Source organism: Geotrypetes seraphini, chromosome 4, assembly GCF_902459505.1.
Source record: "Geotrypetes seraphini chromosome 4, aGeoSer1.1, whole genome shotgun sequence".
Taxonomy (NCBI): domain Eukaryota; kingdom Metazoa; phylum Chordata; class Amphibia; order Gymnophiona; family Dermophiidae; genus Geotrypetes; species Geotrypetes seraphini.
The window spans coordinates 122,850,734-122,872,970 of NC_047087.1; the positions used below are offsets into that span (position 1 = coordinate 122,850,734).

The following is a 22,237-nucleotide window of genomic DNA, read 5'->3' on the forward strand; positions in this document are numbered from 1 at the left end:
CTTCTACATGATGAGGGGGGGGTCAGGAGGCTGTGGGGGTGCGAGCGGTCCTTCAGGGTGGGGGTGCGAGTGCGGGTGGGAGTGCGTGCGAGCGGTCCTTCGGGGTGGGGGTGCGGGTGCGTGCGAGTGGTCCTTCGGGGTGGGGGTGCGAGCGGTCCTGCGGGGGTGTGAATCGGACGTCGGGGGGGCGCATCAGGCTTTCAGGGTGGGGACAGGACTTCAAGGGGGAGAGGAGAGTCGGGGCGGGGGAAGGAGAGTCGGGGTAGCCAGAGGAGAGTTGGGGCGGGCGAAAGGAGAGTCGGGCGGCGACGGGAGAGTCGGGGCAGCATGCGCGGTATACGGGTGTGCGCGGTATATAAAATTTTTTACATATATGTCGGTTTCTCGCGCGCTATACCCGTGTGCGCATTTTACACGGGTGCGCGTTATCTAAGTGAAAATACGGTAGTTCAACAAGTGTTAAAAGCTTCTATAGACCCAATTATTATATCTGATCATGGGGGTATATGGATTGAGCTTAAAATAGATCAGCAAGAGTATAGTAGACCTATTTGGAGATTTGATAACACATTGCTTGTTGATACAAAATTTTTAGATGAATTAAAATTAAAAATTAATGAATATTTTCAAGATAATTTATCAGACGAAATTTCAATGGAAAATATTTGGGATGCTTTTAAGGTTACTTTAAGAGGTAATATTATTTCTTACTCTGCTTATATTAGGAAACAAATTAAGAATCAATATTCTAAGTTAGAAAGAGAAATTAAAGTTTTGGAAGCTAAATTGATAAATAAATGGGAACATGACACTTTACAAGATTTATTAAAAGTAAAAGGTAATTATAATGAATTAGCGTCAAAATTGATAAGGAAGGACCTTTTTTATCAACAAACTTTGTATTATCCCAGGACAAGCAGGCAGCATATTCTTAACGTATGGGTGACGTCACCGACGGAGCCCCGGTACGGACCTTTTTAACTAGAAAGTTCTAGTTGGCCGCACCGCGCATGTGCGAGTGCCTTCCCGCCCGACGGAGGAGTGCGTGGTCTCCAGTTTCTTCGTTTCCGCAGAGCGAAGAAGACGCATGTGCTTTTCAACGGCCGTTGAAAACTCTATTTTTGCCTTCCCGCTCGCGATTTTTTGATCCCTTTTTGTTCTATTTTTTGTCTTTCGACTTAATTTTCTTTAAAAAAAAAAAAAAACAACTCGTTTCTTTTTTTCTTTGTTTTTTGCAGCCGGCCCCGGCGGGGCCTGTTGTAATCATCCAAGCCTCCGGGTTTGATTTCGCGGAGGCCGTGTTTCCCTTCATGCCCCCTCAACCGGGCTTCAAGAAGTGCCAGCGGTGTGCACGCCCGATCTCTCTAACTGACCCACACAACTGGTGCCTTCAGTGTTTGGGTCCAGAGCATCGGGCTGACACCTGCACCCGCTGTGCTACTCTTAAGAAACGCACTCTTAAGAACCGACAAATACAGCAAAATATTCTTTTCGGCACTGGTTCTACCATGGATCAGGCCCCGACGTCGACGGCACCGCCTAAATCGGCACCGACCACATCGACACCGCCTGATCCTCCTTCGGGGTCGATAGCGCCAGGTAAGCCGGCTAAGAAGCCTTCCACTTCCCTTGAGCGCCCTCCAGTTACAGCGGTGACCCCGGTCCTTCCGGCGTCCCGCCGATCCCGTAAACGCTCCGCTCCGATCTCGGTGAGTGCCTCGTCATTGGCCTCCTCATCGCCGGAGCGTCGAGCAGCACCTATGGTACCGAAGAAATCTAAAACGGTACCGGTGCCCCCATTGGAGGACCGCATCTCGGCCATCCTCCAGGACAAACTCCAGGAGCAGCTACAAAAGCAACTCCAACAGCTCCTTCCGACCCTACTGGCACCGCTCCTTCCGGTACCGGTCCGGCCCGAGCCTCGCACCACTCCACCGGTGTCCACCCCCTCGGTACCGATGGACACTTCCATGCCGGTCTTATCTGCCCAGCCTGCACTTCAGACTTGCTCTGCAGAGGACCCCTCCCGGGCCCAAGATCGACGCCGGTCGTCTCGGGACCGGGATCGGCACCATTCCTCCCGGGACAGGGATCGACGCCGGTCTTCATCTCCCGGCACCGTATCCATGCGATCTGGCAAGTCCCTTTCTAAAACCCGCCATACTGAGCCGGCTATTAGGGACCCAGACTTATGGGAGCAATCCCCACTCGGTACCGAGGAGGATGCCTCTTCTACAGATGAGGAACCCTCCATGGCTGAATCCACCTCCAAGCCCGAGCAATCCTCCTTCACGAAATTCCTTCGGGAGATGTCTGCGGCTCTCTCCATACCACTTGAGTCCGACTCGAAGAAGTCCCAGGCCTTTTTAGAAGCCTTGGACTTCGACCAACCTCCCAAGGAATTTCTCAAATTGCCCGTACATGATATCCTACGGGAAACATTTTATAAAAATTTGGAAAATCTCCTTACTGTTCCAGGTGCCCCTAGAAAACTGGACAGTTTATACCGGGTCATCCCTATTCCGGGATTTGATAAACCCCAATTACCCCATGAGAGCCTCCTTGTAGAGTCCACTCTCAAAAAATCTCAGGGTTCCAGAGAGGGGAAAACAATGGACAAATTTGGAAAGCGCCTGTACCAGAATGCCATGCTGGCTAACAGGGCCAACAACTACACCTTTCATTTTTCATTTTATATGAAACACCTGGTCCAACAACTTTCTGCTCTGCAAAAATATGTACCTGAGCGTAAGGTCCCGCTCTTCCAGCAACAGATTTCCACCCTCCTTCAGCTCAGAAAATTCATGGTGCGCTCGATTTATGATTCCTTCGAGCTCACTTCCCGAGCTTCTGCACTGGCGGTAGCCATGCGACGCCTTGCCTGGCTGAGGGTGTCTGATCTTGATGTGAACCACCAAGACCGTCTCGCCAACGCACCCTGCCTTGGTGATGAACTTTTTGGGGAGTCTCTAGATACCACAACACAAAAACTTTCGGCTCATGAGACCAGATGGGACACCCTCATTAAGCTTAAAAAGAAGACTCCACCTGCGCGACCATACAGACCTCAGTCCTCTTACCAACGTTGCTTCTCTGCTAGGCCGCTTAATCCTCCTCAACAGCAATCCCGTCGGCCTCGCCAACAACAGCACACTCAGGCTCGCTCTCAGTCTCACCAGGCGACCAAGCCTCTCCCTCAGACTAAACCTCCTCAGCCCTTTTGACTCCTTTCTCCAGGGCATAGCCAGTCTCCAACCGTCGATGCCTCTTCCTCAACCTATCGGAGGCCGCCTCACCATCTTTCTCCAACGCTGGGAGGCCATCACATCAGACTTGTGGGTTCTCAACATCATCCGTCACGGATACTCACTAAGGTTCCAGACTCTTCCTGTAGACCATCCTCCCGTAGAGTCTGCTTCTCACTCCTCCCAAACTCCACTCCTCCTCAGGGAGGTCCAATCCCTCCTCCTCCTCAATGCCATCGAAGAAGTTCCTCCAGACCAAAGAGGTCAGGGATTTTACTCCCGCTACTTCCTGGTACCCAAGAAAACGGGAGATCTTCGTCCCATCCTAGACCTCAGGAACCTCAACAAGTGTTTGGTCAAGGAAAAGTTCAGAATGCTCTCCCTTGCCACGCTTTATCCTCTTCTATCTCAACACGACTGGCTATGTTCCCTGGACCTCAACGAGGCCTACACTCACATTCCAATACATCAGGCTTCACGTCGCTACCTCAGATTCCAGATACAGAATCACCACTATCAGTACAAAGTACTGCCCTTTGGTCTCGCATCATCACCCAGGGTGTTCACCAAATGCCTGATTGTGGTAGCGGCCTGTCTCAGGTCCCACAACCTACAAGTGTTCCCCTACTTGGACGATTGGTTGGTGAAAGTAACTACATCTCCACTTGTGCTGCAAGCCACTCATCACACCATCTCTTTCCTCCATCTCTTGGGGTTCGAGATCAATTATCCCAAGTCGCATCTGCTTCCCACGCAGCGCCTTCAGTTCATCGGAGCAGTTCTCGATACCAATCAGATGAGGGCGTTCCTTCCTGCCGACCGGCACCGGACCCTGCTTCACCTCTGTCGGCAGGTGCTCCTTCATCCATCCATCCCTGCTCGCCAGATGATGGTCCTTCTGGGCCACATGGCTTCGACAGTCCATGTGATTCCTCTGGCGCGACTCCACCTCAGGATACCTCAATGGACCCTTGCCAACCAATGGTCACAGACCACGAATCTTCTTTCTCATCCCATCTCTGTGACATCGTCTCTTCAGCAATCTCTTCAATGGTGGTTGAACTCCTCAAATCTTTCCAGGGGCCTCCTCTTTCATCCACCCCCTCATTCCATGATCATCACCACAGATGCCTCCCCCTATGCATGGGGGGCTCACATAGGAGATCTCCGCACCCAGGGACTCTGGACCCCTCAGGAGCGTCAACATCACATCAATTTCCTGGAGCTCAGAGCCATGTTTTATGCTCTCAAGGCCTTCCAGCACCTTCTCTACCCTCAGGTTCTTCTCCTGTGCACGGACAACCAAGTCGCCATGTACTACATAAACAAGCAAGGCGGCACCGGATCTCGTCTCCTGTGTCAGGAGGCCCTCCGTATCTGGACCTGGGCCACGGCCCACAATCTTTACCTCAAGGCTGTCTATATCCAGGGCGAACAGAACTTCCTGGCCGACCATCTCAGCCGCATCCTTCAACCTCACGAGTGGACCCTGGACCCTCCCACTCTCCACTCCATCTTTGCTCGCTGGGGCACCCCGCAGGTGGACCTCTTTGCAGCTCCTCACAACCACCAGCTGCCCCAGTTCTGTTCCAGACTCTTCTCTCCGCATCGCCTGGCCCCGGATGCATTCCTGCTCGACTGGACGGATCGGTTCCTCTATGCCTTTCCTCCACTACCCCTGATGTTGCGGACCTTGTTCAAACTCTGCAAGGACAGGGCCACCATGATTCTCATCGCCCCCCGGTGGCCCCGACAGCACTGGTTCTCCCTCCTGCTTCAGCTCAGCTCCAGGGAGCCCATTCCTCTTCCTGTGTTTCCTACTCTACTTACGCAGCGGCATCAGTCTCTACTGCATCCCAATCTGTCTTCCCTCCACCTGACAGCTTGGTTTCTCTCGGGCTGACCTCTCCAGTAAATCTGTCCCAGCCTGTCCGTCGCATTTTGGATGCCTCCAGGAAACCCACCACGCTCCAATGTTACCATCAGAAGTGGACCTGGTTTTCCTCTTGGTGCCTCCTGCATCATCACAATCCCACCTCATTGGCGGTGGAGACCGTACTGGACTATTTGCTCTCTCTGTCCGATGCTGGCCTCAAGTCTACCTCAATCAGAGTCCACCTCAGTGCCATCACTGCTTTTCATGAGCCTATCCTCGGAAAACCTCTCACGGCTCATCCTCTGGTTTCCCGGTTCATGAGAGGCCTCTTCAATATCAAACCACCTCTACAGCCTCCTCCTGTCGTCTGGGACCTCAATGTGGTTTTATCAGCCCTCATGAAACCTCCTTTTGAGCCTCTTGCTACTACTTCGCTCAAACTTCTCACATGGAAGGTGCTTTTCCTCATTGCCATCACCTCTGCCAGGAGGGTCAGTGAGCTGCATGCACTGGTCGCCGATCCACCGTTCACTGTTTTTCACCATGACAAGGTGGTTCTGCGTACCCATCCTAAATTCCTCCCCAAGGTGGTTTCAGCCTTTCACCTCAACCAGTCCATTGTGCTGCCTGTCTTCTTCCCAAAACCCCATTCTCATCCTGGGGAACAGGCGTTACACACGCTGGATTGTAAGCGTGCACTTGCATACTACCTTGACCGTACCAGGGCTCACCGCTCCTCTCCTCAGCTTTTTCTGACCTTCGATCCCAACCGTCTGGGTCGTCCTGTCTCTAAACGAACGCTTTCCAATTGGCTTGCTGCCTGTATTGCGTTCTGTTATGCTCGGGCCGGCCTATCACTGGAAGGAGCTGTCACGGCCCACAGGGTCAGAGCTATGGCTGCTTCTGTGGCTTTCCTCCGTTCCACGCCTATTGAGGAAATCTGCAAGGCGGCCACTTGGTCTTCAGTTCACACATTCACTACTCACTACTGTCTGGATACCTTCTCCAGACGGGATGGACACTTTGGTCAATCTGTGTTTCAGAATTTATTTTCCTAACGGCCAACCATCCCCCCTCCCTCTCTGTTAGCTTGGAGGTCACCCATACATTAAGAATATGCTGCCTGCTTGTCCTGGGATAAAGCACAGTTACTTACCGTAAAAGGTGTTATCCAGGGACAGCAGGCAGATATTCTTACGACCCTCCCACCTCCCCGGGTTGGCTTCTTAGCTGGCTTATCTTAACTGGAGACCACGCACTCCTCCGTCGGGCGGGAAGGCACTCGCGCATGCGCGGTGCGGCCAACTAGAACTTTCTAGTTAAAAAGGTCCGTACCGGGGCTCCGTCGGTGACGTCACCCATACGTTAAGAATATCTGCCTGCTGTCCCTGGATAACACCTGTTACGGTAAGTAACTGTGCTTTATGGAAATTCAAATAAGGCGGGTAGGTTATTGGCTAATTACCTTAAAGCAAAGAAAAGAAGAACAAAAGTTATTGCAATTAAAGATGAGAAAGGTGAGATGCATTCTCAAATTGAGAGCATTTTAAGTAAATTTTTAAAGTTTTATAAAGAACTATACTCTTCTGAATCTTATGAGGGTAAAAAGAAGGATGGTATAGATTTTTTAAATTTAATTATTGGTCCGAAAGTTCCAGATCATATAAAAAGGAGTTTAGATGAGCCTATATCATTAAAAGAATTAGAAACGGCATTGAAATCTCTTAGAGTTGGATCCGCTCCAGGTGGGGATGGATTTACAGTGGAATTTTACAAATCATTTCAAGTTTCTCTATTACCTCAATTATTAAATTTATTTAAATCCCAACTGTCTAAGGGATGTATTACAGGTACTATGGCGGAATCAGTAACAATTGTTTTGCCAAAGCCAAATAAAGATCCTACTTTGGTTGCAAATTACAGGCCCATTTCATTAATAAATGTGTATGGTCAATTTTTGGCCAAGATTTTGGCTTTACGATTAGCTAAGGCTCTCCCTTTTATCATTGATATGCATCAAACTGGTTTCGTGGCAAAAAGACACTCCTCTGATAATACTAGATTGGCTTTTCATATGTTAAATTTATCTAAAGAAATTGCAGATCCGTTTTTTTCCATTTCTTTAGATGCAGAAAAAGCATTTGACAGAGTTGAATGGTCTTTTATGTATCAAGCACGTGGTTGGTTTGGTATTGGTCCGGGATTTATTCAAATGATTCAAGCTTTGTACAGCTCCCATTCTGCAAGATTGTACATTAATAATAGTTTCTCTGATCGGTTTACTTTGAGGAGGGGGGTTAGACAGGGTTGTCCGTTATCTCCTTTGCTTTTTGATATTGTATTAGAACCCTTGTTATTGGCCATTCAACAAGCAAAGGGGATACAGGGTATTCTCTTTTCTGATAGAGAATATAAAGTTTCAGCCTATGTGGATGACATATTGCTGTATTTGAGGAATCCTGAATCTACCATTCCATGTTTATTGGAGTTGATTTTTACATTTGGAAAATTTTCAGGATATAAAATCAATTGGAATACGTCTGAGATTCTTCCTCTTAATGTACATTGTACTAAAGGTTTATTTGATGCTTTTTCATTTACCTGGAAAGAAGAGGGATTAAAATATTTAGGTGTAATGATAAAAAAGACGCTGGAAGACACTTTGAAAGAGAATGAAAAACTTTTATTAAAAAAAATAACAGAAGTATGTGAGCATTGGAATCCGTTACATCTTTCATGGTGGGGGAGAGTGCAAACAATTAAAATGATGATTCTGCCTGTAGTTTGTTACCAAATGAGTATGATACCAATATTTTTTCAGGGGTCATTTTATAAAAAACTTAATGGTATTCTTACAAAATTTATTTGGCTGGGTAAAAGACCTAGGATTGCTCTAGTATCTCTACAAAAGCCAATTGAGGAGGGAGGGGTTAAATTTCCAAATTTTTATAGGTACCATCAAGCCTATATTTTAAGCCAGGGTATGTATTGGATCCTCCCAGAACTCTATGATAATGCTCCAGATTGGTTATATTTGGAGTGGCGTCTAATGTTTCCTTTACATTTACCGTATTTTCACGCATATAACATGCGCGTTATACACGATTTTACAAACCGTGCATAACCTTGCGCGTTATACGCATGAGCGCGCTGTATAAAATTTTTTTTACATAGTTCCCACCCCGCCCGACACCCGATTCATCATCCGGAAGGACCGCTCGCACCCCCACTGCTCGCACTCCCACCCCGATGGACCGCTCGCACTCCCACCCGAAGAACCGCTTGCACCCCCACAGCCTCCCCCCCTCCCCCATGGAGAAGCTGTCTACCTTGTTTCCGGATGCCAGTGAGCCCAGCTGCTTCCTCTGCCGGCAGTTCTGCCCCTTCTCTGAGCTCTGCGCTACGCTGCTTCCTCTTCCGGCGGTCCCGCCCCTTCTCTCATGGTTTTATGCTCTTCCCCTCTATTATGGCTATTTTTTGAGCGTATTTTTGAATTTAGTTTTTTATTTCATTATTTTTTTGTAAGCCTGTGGCACCTTGTCGCTTCGGTAAGCTCTACGATTAGTATGTATCTTCTGGGGGTTTCCGCAAACTTTTTTTGTGCTACTTCCTCTCTTTTGGTAAGCTCTATGATTAGTATGTATCTTCCGGGGTTCTCCTGAATCTTTTTTGTGCACTTCCTCTTTTTTGACTTGTTTTGTGCTCTTCACGGCATTTTTTGTTTCTTTTTTCTTTTTTGTTTATTCGGTTTGTGCTTTTCAGGCTGTTCTCATTAGCTGTCTTTCTCTTTAGGTATATATTTTTAATCCATTTTTAATTCTTTTACTTCATGTTTTATTTAGACATAAATGGCATTCCAAGTGGTTTACATTATTGTTCATATACCCAAAGATCTTCAAGGTACTGTAGCTGTCCTTATATATTTCAGAGAATTAGTCTTTTAGTTGCTTTATAACCATCCCACTAAAATAATATAATATTACAGTTGTCCTTGTGCTATCCCTATATATATATATATATATATATATATATATTTGTTATCCCTGTATATATATTACATTTTCCTAGTTTTTAATTTTTTTTAATTTTTTTGGTTGTTCATATATACTGATTGATTTAATCACCATTATATATACATATATATTGTTCTATATTTTTTACACAAGTCTTATATTTACTATTTACTGTGGTTTCCTTTGAGAAGGTTTTATTATTATTGAACATTGTGATTTATATACCGTATTTGCCGGCGTATAAGACGACTGGGCGTATAAGACGACCCCCCAACTTTTACAGTTAAAATATAGAGTTTGTTATATACTCGCCGTATAAGACTACCCCTTCTTCCGCACACCTTCTGCACAACAAATAAAACTTAAAAGAACATCAGAATTTATTTCAACAATTTTAATTCAAATGTTTATGACATGCAGGTACTTAGCAGGAAAACTGTTACAAACCTGATTTGATTGGTGCCCTCCCTTTCCCATCCCTTTCCCTCCTCCCCTACCAACAGCATCTCTCCTTCTAACTCCCTTCAAGTCCAGTAACAGATGTCCCTTTTCCAGCACCTTCCCTGCCTCCTACAGTGGCTTCCTCCCCTTCCAGCAGCTCTCCGTACTTGCCTGCAGAAAGTTGCCGGTAAATCACTGCCCTGGCAAATTGGAGAGCTGGTGGGAGGGGAGACAGCCACTGTGAAGGCTCCCCAGGATCTTGTTCGCACACGCTGACCATCTCCCTCCACCTGCACCTGAATCTGCAGCTCTCTCCGCGGCCCTCTTCAGCAACTCGGCAGGGGCGGCGATCAAGACACGCTGCCGACGTCGGGACCTTCACTCTCTAAGTCCCGCCTATTTTGTTTCAACTTCCTGTTTCCGAACAGGCGAGACTCAGAGAGGGAAGGCCCCGACGTTGGCAGCCTATCTTGATCCTTTACAAAAGTAACTAGCCCAGAATGTGGTCAGCTTAGCCAAGGTAAGCCACGTTCTCCTGCAAAACTGAAAATGTTTTCACCAAATGGAATTGCTATTTCATTTTAATTAGCTTTTCCTCAGGGTAGCCCTTGTGTGAACTATTTTCCAGGCAATAATCTCCAGCGATAAAGGACTTAAAAATAGCAGCCAAGCAATATTCCCCTGTCAAAAACTTGGGATAAGGTGTAGCTGAGCAAGGTGTAGGTTGTGTAATTCATTCATAAAGCACCGAACTTCCCGGGCCAGCGCATTCTGTTCTGTCGGCTTTCTAAAGGAAAGTTTAAACACCATTAAAGATTTTGCCAGCATGCGTTCTCTAGGGGTAATGCTCCTTGCAGTGCCAGAACTTCAATCTGCTATTGGGATAACTTATACAGACAACTGAGAAACATAGAAACATAGAGCTATCCTAAAGAAGCTGCATTATTTAATCCCCTCCCCCCCCCCCCCCCCCCCCGATTGATTGATCGCCTGAGGCTGGGAGGAACTTTAATCAACAGAAACCGCAGTCGGCAGGAAATTTAACTGCCGACTTGATCTCGCCGGTCCTGCGCGGACCGGCAGAAATTTTCAGTAAAGGCATGTAAACAGTACCCGGCGTATAAGACGACCCCCGACTTTGGGGAGGATTTTAAGGTACTGAAAAGTCGTCTTATACGCCGGCAAATACGGTATATCATATTAGTTGTATTTATTAAATAACATAATATGTATTTTAATTTCCATGGTTTTTATATGTGTGATATTAGTTATATTTATTAAATAATATGTATTTTTGTATCCATGGATTTTACATTTTAACATTTTAATTTTTTATTGAAGTAAGTTGCTGTTTTCTATTTATATTTATTCTTGTATTCACATTTTGATTCTTATTTTTGTGCTGTTTTTAATAATTATCATATTTCTATGTATGTTCATATGTTCTATTTATGTTTCTATATATGACTGATGCAGGCCTTAGGGCCGAAACATGTACATGTCGGGTCAAGTAACTTTGGATGAATAAAGATCAATCAGATGAGTTGAAAGACACTTTTATCTGTGCACCTTTCTGATTGGACAATTCCACTCATTTTTTCTACTAGGGTGTTGCTATGCAACATATTACTAACAACTGGAAAAATTATAGTAATCTCAATTATACGTTTTGGTGGAAATCCCTGTGTCATATTTACAAGATGGAAAGAGCAATTGCAATACAGAAAGGAAGTTATAAATTTTTTTTAAAGATATGGAGACCAATGGTTGATTTTTGTAGTGAATAGGCATCATTTTTCTTTGATAATATACATAGGGGGTGGGGGGATTGGAAGATAAGATGTAGCGAAATTGAAATTTTGAAGGAATATGATAGTTTTAATGATTGTATAAAAAGATGGGAGGGGGAGGGTTTTTAATTAATTTACATATTAAGAATATAATGTATGATGTTCAAGTGTTATATGATAGTATTTCATGTTGTTCTTTTTGTGCACTTGATGTAAGTTTGAAAAAGAATAAAGAAATTAAAAAAAAAAAAAAGATCTGACATTGACCAATAACTAGTTTGCAGTTGCATAAAATATATTCATCACTGCAACTAGGATTGGTCCGTGTTATTTCACGTGCCCACCTTACTCCTCTATACTCCCCTCTTTTTTTTTTTTACATAAATGCCAAAACGTCCATGCCCCATAATAATTGGAATTTTGTCACAAGTGATTAAATTACTATAAAATTAATAAAATAACAATATAAGTAACAGTTTAATGATCAATCAAAATAAGCCCAGAGTTCACCTGAAGTACGCACAAAGGAGCTTTTCTTTATCATGCACCTTCAGCGCAACAAGGAGGTGTTCAATCCTACAGAATGTGATGCCTTTGGCATCAGTCTAGGCCTCCAGCGCGTGATGCTTCTGGCATCATTCTGGGCTATTTCAAGCTCCTGATCACCTTGAGGACATCACAAGGGGGCAGGATTTTGAGAATTTGTGGAAACAGGCAGGACAGTCAGATGAGCTGGAACAGCACAGATGGTAAATCTCTTGCAAGTCCAACCTTGCTCTTTTGTGTTGGCATTGGTCTGGGCAGTTTGAAACACCTGCTCACCCCAGTGATGTCACAAGGCGGCAGAGCTTCGACCTGTTCCCTGCTCAAATTGTTAGATGGAAAATTTCACCAGGGATGATGAAAAGTTCCATTTAAAAATTGTTTACCTGTATATAATGTGTAAACAAACACAAAGCACACTGTACGCAGAGAAAATGTTAATTATCATTTATATTCAGGGTTTTTTTACAAAGAGGTCAAGGCAGATGACTTTAAAATATGCAATATTACCTCAGTAACAACTATACAAAAATAGACAAATATACCCCCTCCCTTTTTACTAAACTGCGTTAGTGTTTTTTAGCGCAGGGAGCTGCGCTGAATGCCCCGCACTGCTCTCAATGTTCATAGGCTCCTTGTGCTAAAATCCGCTACTGCGGTTTAGTAAAAGGGAGCCATAGTGCAAAATATAGACAGCAGATATAAATTCTCAAAACTGACACATTTTGATCACTAAATTGAGGATAAAATCATTTTTCCTACCTTTGTTGTCTGGTAATTTCATGAGTCTCTGATTGCACTATGGGAGCTCACAGCAGCCATTTCTTATGAGTGATCTGCATGGGGCAGGAGCGTAGGAAGATTGCTCCTGCCCCGAAAGCCCGCTAGACCACCAGGTAAGGTTCCGGGGAGTCTCAGAGGGTTTAAAAATAACCCCCAAAATTAAAATCAATTAAAAAAAAAAAATCACAAATAACCGAATCAACGGGTAGTGCAACCGCAGATTCGGAGGGAGAAGTGTATAGTTTTAAGGATCAATGAAGAATGCTGCCACACTGCTTGGGTGGCGTTCTGAGAATCCTTTTCCAATGTGGCATTTGTATTACAGGTTCATTCCCGAATCCCCTCGCTGGTTGTACTCACAGGGTCGCTTGAATGAAGCTGAAGATGTTCTCTACCTCATAGCTAAGAGAAATTGCAAGCACAAGTGCACCATCTGCCTGACCCCTCGCACAAAGGAGATTCAGGAACTAGGCAGCATTTTGGACATCTTCCGCCATAGGGTCCTATTGCAACGGACATTGATTATGATGTATATCTGGTGAGCACAATGACATGATAGTCCTGTGGCATTGGGGGCCATCAGATAAAAATTTGCAGGTACAATTGAACCATATATACTAAAATATAAACTGATTCAAATATAAACCAAGGTAACCTTTCCACCCCCCCCCCCCCCCCCGATGGTTTATATTCAGGTTTTGGTACCAGGGCAGAAGCAATCCCTTCCCTGATGTCCTGTCTTCCAACTCTGCAGCCAAGCAACTAGTTGGTCCTTCCCCTTAACGAGCTTACCCCATCTCCTGAACCAACTGCAGGCTTCCAGTATTGCCCTGGTGGTCCAGACAGCTAGTCTGCGCCTCCCCCCAGACCCATTGCAGGCGTCCAGTGGTGCAGCCAAAACAAGACAGCCATTCTTTCTCCCCCCCCCCTTCCTGGATCCACCACGGGCTTCCAGTACTGCCTTGGTGGTCCAGTGGTGCAGAGTGACAGAGCTGCCGTCAATCCCTCCCTCACAATGACTTTGCTTATGCAACTAGCTAACCAGCCCACTCTCTCCCTTCCCGGTCCCATTCCATAGTAAAAAAATTGGCTGCCGCGAGTTCCCCACATCGCTGTTGGACCATTAGGGACCTAAGGTAGCCATGAAGGGTAGGGGGCAGGCTAGTTAACTAGTTGCTCAAGCAAAGTCACTGTAAAGGAGGGAGGGATTAACGGCAACTGCAGCTCCCCGCACTACTGGACCACCATGGCAGTACTGGAAGCCCGTGGTGGATGCAGAATGGGAGTTGACTCAATTATAAACAGAGACCCCCCCATTTTTGGGCTCTTTTTATATTCAAGTATATAGGGTAATAGATTACTTACAGTTGTATAGCATATTTCACCCAAATAAGAACCCAAGGTATTTTGCAACATAGTATTTCATTAACATGCATATGACCACTGCTGGAGCTGATGTCATAACAGCCACTCCAAAAACAAAAAGTTGATTGAAGCAAAGAAAAGAAGTTGGTTGTGCTTCATGGACTATTTAGTTAATGATTCTGGCTCTGTATTGAATTCATTCCCTCTTTTTTTTTGAGCAGGGAAACTGTGTACCTGTCTTATGAAATACAAAACAGCATTAAAACAGCTGGAAGGAGAGATTATAAGAATATTTAGCATATAGTGAGCTTTTGGAATTAGACATATTTAAGAATTCTTTCCTTTTGAATTTGGATGCCATGTTTCTCATTCATTATCAAGTACAGATACAAGATCCTTTATCCAAAATTCAAAAAACTGGAAAGAACACACTTTTCTCTTCTATTCCTCCCACTTGGCTGAGGAACATAGAGCCCCCTGCAGTTTTCATTTCTGAAAGCAAACCATGCAGAAGTCTTTCTGATCTGCTCTGCTTCCTTTCTTAATTTTTAAAGTTAATTTATTTCTGGTCCCATTGCCTGGAGACCCTTTGGAGGGTTCTCTGCCTGGGAATGGATGCAGTTCTGCGGAGCCGGATTGCTGCTCTACAGGGCAAGCTTTGGGTGGACTTGAGCCAGCCTGCTGTGTGCTGCCTTTGGAGTTTGGGGGTCCGTCCCGCTGGGAGCGTGCTTACCTTCTGACCTTGCCAGAGGTTTTAGCGCAGGCTGAATGTGCCCTGTGCAACAGCCCTTAGGGTATTGGGGTGTAAGCTGCTGTTTCCCACCCCCAGTCGCATGAAGAGGTTCCGTTAGGGTAGAGGTTTCAGCCGGGTTCCGTCTGACTGGCAGCCCAAAGATCCTGAAGATTGAGCTGTTTGGTGAAAATCTGAAGCAGAAAATCCTTTCCCTTCATTTAAGCTACACAGACAAAGCTGACAGGCAGGCACTGTGGAGACTGTACATACAGTCCCATTATTTCCTATGGAAGAATCGGGGGGTGTCAGAAAGGAATTTTCAGCCATTTCTGGAGATAGGGGTCAGGTATCCCACCCCCTCAAAACCCCAAAATGCTGGTTTTTGAACTTTTGTGAAGTCTCCATGAGGTCTTTTAAGCGCAGATTTTCTTGGCAGTGTCCATCTTAGATTTTTAACAATCTAATTTTAAACTTCAAATTTCTGCCTCACAACCCCTCAATTTAATTGGAAATCATTAGGGATGGACTCTTCCACCAATGTAAATGTGAATTCATGTGTGGATTGCACCGGATTACCAGCGGAGGAGCATCCAGGAGTTTCGACTCTTCAGGGTTCTCCAGGGCTAGAGCCAGATTGAGTCTGGGAAATGGGCAGAAAATCTTGCCCAGTGCCTGTTTCTGACAGTAGCACAAATCACAGGCATACAGAGTCTGGGGACCTCTCATAGCCCTTGGCTGGGTCTCACAAGGAGCTGATGTTGATCCCAATCTGTGGCTTTTCTCTGGAATTTATTCAGCTCCTGTGGAGAGCATATCTCACGGACCCAACCCACCCGGTGTAGCCGATGGGCACTGCACCTACTTCTTTGTCAGGGCCTTCCTTTATGAGTGATCCTGTTCTGGCCCCCAGTACCCCTATTGTCACGGATCCGGACGGCCTGGCAATCTGATACCATGGATACTGTGTCTACTCTGGATGACCTGGATACCATTTACAGTACAGTTAGCTAGATGGTCTCCAACAGTCTCTGATGTAGGTGATGTTTCATCTGTCTGTTAGCTGTTTAAGTCACCCTCTGTCCATCATTTCAGTGTGGATGCCATAAAGGAACTGAATTTGGAGGCTCGGCCCTTCACGTCTCAATGTACCGTCATGAGTGGTTCTAATACTCTTGCGTCCTTTTTTCTGTTACATCCAGATATCACGGCTCTGGTTACTGATAAGTGGGAGATTCTGGAGAGTTTGTTTAGGCTAATTAAGACCATGGCTAAGCTTTATCCTATGGCACCGGATTTTCAGTAGCTCTTTGAGTAGCCGAAGTGGATTCGGTGGTGGCTAAGGTGACCAAGCGCACTGCTGTCCCCCGAAGAAGGAGGTGCTAGGCTGAAGGATTTTCTGGATCGCAGGGTAAAATTGGTTTTGAAGCTTTTTGAGGTGGCTTCTTTGGGTATTAAGGTGGCTGCAGCTGCTTCTTTTGTGGCGCATTCTAGTCACACGAAGTTACACCATGATCTTTCAATGCCGGACGACGCCTCATCCCAGCTGGTGCTGGAGGGGATTGATTGTGGCAGATGCCTTGCATGACCTTATTCAGGTGTTGGGCAAAGTTTCAGCTTATGCTGTTTTGGCTCACAGAATGCTCTAGATCTGTCATTGGACTAGAGATTCAGCCTCCAAGGCGACTCTCAGCAGGCTTCCTTTTAAGGGTCAACTGCTTTTTGGCAAGGGATTAGATGACCTGATGGCTAGTGTGGCGGACCGCCATCCTAAGTCCCTCCCGGATAACAAGCCTTGGCGTGTTGTTGTGGAAACGTAACAATTTTCATCCTTTCTGCAAGTTTCGCCAAAGTTCCTTGGGCCCATCTGGCCAGATACATTTCCAAAGCTATAGTTGCTATATCAACCTTAGATGTCAATAGGCTTTGGGTTCTCACTCCAGCACCTCCTCTAAGAAGTCACAATGATGCCAGGGCCTCTGCCACACTTCCTTGCATTGGCGGTCGGTTGACTGCGTTCCTACAGGAGTAGAAGCAAGTCTGTTTGGACAAATGGGTGCTGGACATCATATGGGAGGGACACAAGATAGAATACTTCCGCCTTCCTCACAATCTGTTTTTGGATTCTCTGGTGGGAAGACCAAAGAAAGTGCTGAATTACTCTGCAGCATCTCTTGGACGTTCAGGCTGTAGTACCAGTCCCTGAAAGTGATTTGGGTTCTGGCAGATACTCTTTATACTTCATCGTGCCAAAGAAAGGCTCAGAAGACTGGAGACTGAGTACGCAGTTGAGCATCTTGTCCCAACATACAGGGTATTTCATATCAGTAACTCATACATACACATGTAATTTAATCAAAATAATATTTATTCAATTTATATCCAGTTAAACTTGAGGTTAAAATTAGAATTAAGATTAAATTGCCGATTATATGCATTAAATAAATTGCCAACTCCATAAAACATTCTGTGTGTGAGGGGGGGGTTGGTCTCACCCAAGGACTAACTGGTCCATGTTGAGAGAGACATACTACACAAAGCAAATAGGAGAAGGATCCCAAAACACAAAAAAGCTACTCGTTACTAAAAGATCTCACAGACACCACACCCTATCTAACCAATATCAACTCCCCCCTCCCTCAGCCACCCTCCTAGCCATATTCTTCAAAAACAAGATCGCAACTATCAGAGCCACGTTCAATGGAACTCCTACTCACCTAAAAGAGATCTCAAATCCCCCCACAGAGAAAGAATCAGTTGCAACAGACAGAACCTGGTCCCACTTTTCACCTATACAATGGTCAGACTTCAACAAACTATATAATAAATACAGCCATGCAACCTGTGACCTTAACCACTGCCCCCATACCTATTGAAAACCTCCAGGACGCTATTCCGCACCCTGCTCCTACAATGGATACAAACTTTACTCACAGACTGCCTTTTCCTACAAGATCTCAGCGAAATCATAACTCCAATACTAAAATACCCCAAAGGAACAACGGACCAACCATCCAACTACAGACCCATAGCCTCAATCCTACATACGTCAAGCTAATGGAAGGCCTCGTAGCTAAAGCCCTAACCATATACCTAGAAAACCACAACTTACTCCACCCCACACAATCTGGTTTCAGAACTAACTACAGAACTGAGACCCTACTAGGAACACTCATGGACACAGCTAGACAACACCTCAGTACAGGCAAGAAAATGCTGATCATACAACTAGACCTGTCCGCAGCCTTCGACCTGGTAGACCATGACATCCTCCTACAAAAACTAGACTCCATAGGAATCTCAGGCAAGGTACTATCAGGGTTTAAAGGCTTCCTACAATCCAGAACTTACCGGGTTAAAACAAACAAAAATCAGAACCATGGTCCAACCCCTGCGGAGTACCCCAAGGATCACCTCTCTCCCACAATCTTCAACTTCCCTCAGCTCATGCCTACTCAAACATGGCCTAACCTCCTACAGCCTTGCAGATGACATCACCATTCTCCTCCCCTTTGACCAACCAGCATCCACCATGATAGGCACGATACACAAAACACTCAAAACAGTAGCAACTTGGATGATGGAACACAAACTAAAACTTAATCCTGACAAAACAAACTTCATCCTCCTAAAAAACAGCAAAACCCCAACCTTAACAAACCTACTAATAAACTCGATCTCATTCACCATTAAACCCATGCTAAAACTCCTTGGAGTACTGATCGACAGAAGCTGTACCATGCAACCACAAATCAACAAAATAATAAAAACATAATTCGCTACTATGAGAAATCTAAGACAAATTTGAAAATTCTTCGACAGAAAACAATTCCAACTTTTGGTACAGTCTCTAATCCTTGGCCTAATGGACTACTGCAACATACGATACCTCCCCTGCCCAGCGACCATGATTAAACAACCAGAAACAATACAAAACACAGACCTAAGACTCATCTATTCACTGAAAAAATACGACCACATTAGAGGCATACCACGACTCACAGTAGCTCCTAATACAGGAAAGAATACACTTCAAATTCCATTGCCTACTATTTAAAGCTATAAACGGAGATAGCCCTACCTACTGGAACAACCGACTAACTCAATCCACCTTAACCAGACATTGGAGAACCCACACACTATTCACACACCCGCCAACCAAAAATGTCAAACAAAGAAAACTGTATGAAAACCTACTGGCCACCAGAGCAGCATAACTGGACAGACAACTCGCCAATCTGCTGTCTTCGACCACAGATTACAAAACCTTCAAAAGAGAAACAAAAACCCTACCCTTCAAAAAAATACATAAAACCTATATAACACATCCAGATCCGTCCCAAGCTTCACCTACAATGCTATCTACTCCTTAGCAAACCTAAAATATTCAAACTAACCCTTGTATTTTCTAATACCACGACAATTTTAATGTAATCCGCCTTGAACCGCAAGGTAATGGCGGAATAGAAATACGAATACAATGTAATTCTCTCAGAGATCCCACATTTCACTCGCACGCCACATTCGTATCTATCACATATATGATAATTATTATCAAAGTACATTTAAAAGATACAAGCTCCCTTTCTCGACCCAGCAATGATATGCTAGATCATATTTTTTCTGAGCCAGCCAGCTCAGGAATGTGAAATCAAATATCCTCTGAGCTAGCTAGGCCAGAAGCCATCTGTTATTAATTAAGCTATGATGCTTCAAGCGGCAAAACTTAAACAAAGAAAGGAAGGACAGAGATCAAAGAATCCTTATAATTCTTACCTTCACCTCTTCAGATATTTTATGTATGTATCCAATTTCCCTTATGGTCTTGCTTAACCCAGCAACTTACATAAATACTGAATTCCCATTTTCCTTCGCTATATAAATTCCTTGTTTTTCATTACCCGTCTTTTAAAAGTTTTAATTGTATTTGCATATAAGACCTTCTGACCAGAACTTAGAAAGGTCTCTGTCATGCTCTGCTATTTATTCTGCGCTGTTTGTGCTAGACAGCCCCTACTCAAGACTCATACTGGATCTCAAGTCAGTTACTGCATTTCTACGGATTACATACTTTTGCATGGAAATAGTGTGTTCCATCATTGCAGCGATAGCTCCAGAAAAGTTTCTGGCTTCACTGGATTTAACAGAAACCTATCTATATTCCTATCTTCCTGGGACACCGTAAGTATCTGAGATTTTGCGTTCAACCGCATTTCCAGTTTGTGGCTCTATCCTTCGGGTTGGCCTTCACCTTCACCAAAGTGATGGTGGTGGTAATGGCGTATCTTTGCAGAATAGGGGTCCTGGTTCATTCATATCTAGACAATTGGTTGATTAGGGCGCTATCCAAGACTGGAGTGTAAGCAGGTGGTGGAGACTTTATGTCTTTACAGCATTTCGGCTGGATTGTCAATTTCAGGAAAAGCCAGCTAATTCCATCTCAGACATTCGACTACCTGGGAGTTTCAGTTCAACATATACTCCAAAGCTGTGTTTTTCTTCCCAAGCCTTGCAGACAGAAGTTCCAGAAGCAGATTGAGGATCTGTGGTGATCCCGAAATCCCATGGCTTGGCAGTATCTGCAGGTCTTGGGATCCATGGCGGCCTCCCTAGAGGTTGTGTCCTGAGCTCAAGCACACATGCTGCCGTTACAGCAGTCCCTCCTGTCCTGGTGGTCCCTGCAAAATCATTCCCTACAGATGTCTTTCCCCTGAACGAAACCAGTGCAGATCAGTCTGCGCTGGTGGCTTCGGGAAGCTGCTCTCGACAAGGGTATGCCACTCAGGATCAAGGAGTAAATCACTCTGAGGACAGATGCAAATCTCTTGGGTGGGGGGTCATTGTGGGGATTGTTCCATCTAGCGCCGATTGCCTTTCCCTCAGAGGCATTGATCAATCAACCGTCTCGAGCTCAGAGCCATTTAGTTGGTGCTCAAAGATCTGCCAAAACCCTGGAGGGAAAAGCAGTAATGGTGTTTTCCGACAATGCCACGGTGGTGGCATGTGTAAATCGTTAAGAGTACCAGACATGCTTCCGTAAGTCAGCAGGCTCAGATGCTATTCCGGTGGGTGGAGGTTCACCTTCTAGCTCTTTTAAAGGTGCATGTGGCCGTCATAGACAATGTTCAGTCAGATTTTCTCAGTCACCAAATGCTGGAACCGGGGAAGTGTTTGCTTTCATAGAAAGCATACCGCCTCATTGTAAGTCACTGGGGCAGACCTTCGATGAACTTGATGACTTCAGCTAAGAACTCCAAAGTCAAGTGTTTTTCAATTAAAGAAAAGAACTAGGAAGCTTGGTCTCGATGTGTTAGTTTAGCCCTGGCCAACTCATGAGCTCCTTTACATCTTTCCACCCTGACCCATGGTGAGTCAGGCCGTTCACAGGATTGCCATGCATTCGGGCCTAGTGATCCTAGTGGCTCTGAACTGGCCTCGCTGCCCAAGGTAAACAAGTCTGATTCGTCTTCAGCGAGACAAGAAGCTCAGGCTCCCTTGTCATCACAATCTTCTCAGTCAGGGACCAGTTCCTATGGAGAACCCCCAGCGCTTTGGTCTTATAGCATGGCTCTTGAGTGCAAGGCCTTGCCTCAAAGAGGCTACTCTAACGTGGTCCTTGCCACCATTTTGAAGTTCAAGAAGCCCTCTATTATGGTGGCTTATGCTAAGGCTTGGCAGTATTGTGCCAGAGACCAGGTGGAGTCGTAGCAGACTCCCATTCTGGTCTTAGCCTTTCTGCAGGCTGGTCTAGACAAGGGCCTAGGGGTAGCTTCTCTCAAGGTATGTGACGGGCCTTTCCTGCTTTAGAGCACACAATAGCTCCTCTTTGCTTACAGCTTATCCTGATGTGACTAGATTCCTCCATGTCAGCCCTTTCTTACATGGAACATAAGAACATAAGACTTGCCTCTGTCGGGTCAGACCGGAGGTCCATCGTGCCCGGCAGTCCGCTCACGCGGCGGCCCCTCGGGTCCAGGACCTGATAGTGCTCCTACCCTAAAACTCGCATACACTTTTCGATTTTGTCCTGTAGAGTAACCTTCTATCTATACCCTGCAATCCCCTTCGCTTCCAGGAAGTCATCCAGTCCCTTTTTAATCTCAATATTGTACTGAAGGGTGTGACAACCCCACTGCTAGTCTTGGCTTTGTCCCAGGGAAAGTTAGGGAAAACACTCTGTCCCTCAGAAGAGCTGACCAGATTAGGGCCAGAGATCCTGAGACAGCTGCCTACTCCTCAGATAGTGAGGATGAGCAGGATAGGTACTGGACCAGTAACAACAGTCAGGAAATCTCATACCAAAATAAAGCTGTTGCAAAGCCTGCCAAGTTTTCAGTTTACAAAAAGAAGCCTGTCTCTTTACAAAAAGCCTCAGTGCAAGGAAAACAGGAAAAGCCATACTTTACTGCCGAGAGAGCTAAGTCCCATCCCCTTTCCCAGGAGAAGGGGGT

The 22,237-nt window shown here is 45.4% G+C and overlaps 1 protein-coding gene across 2 annotated transcripts in view; it reads left to right on the plus strand.

Moving 5' to 3' along the window:
- The window catches only part of SLC22A15 (solute carrier family 22 member 15), a 177,642-nt gene that overhangs the window by 68,282 nt on the left and 87,123 nt on the right, over positions 1 to 22,237 (plus strand). Inside the window, exon 6 of one of the 2 annotated variants that reach the window (XM_033943273.1) lies at positions 13,017 to 13,229. The exons of the other annotated variant lie outside the window; for it this stretch is intronic. Coding sequence (XP_033799164.1) covers positions 13,017 to 13,229 — 213 coding nt within the window. The remainder of the gene's footprint in view (positions 1 to 13,016; positions 13,230 to 22,237) is intronic. 2 annotated transcript variants of the gene reach the window in all.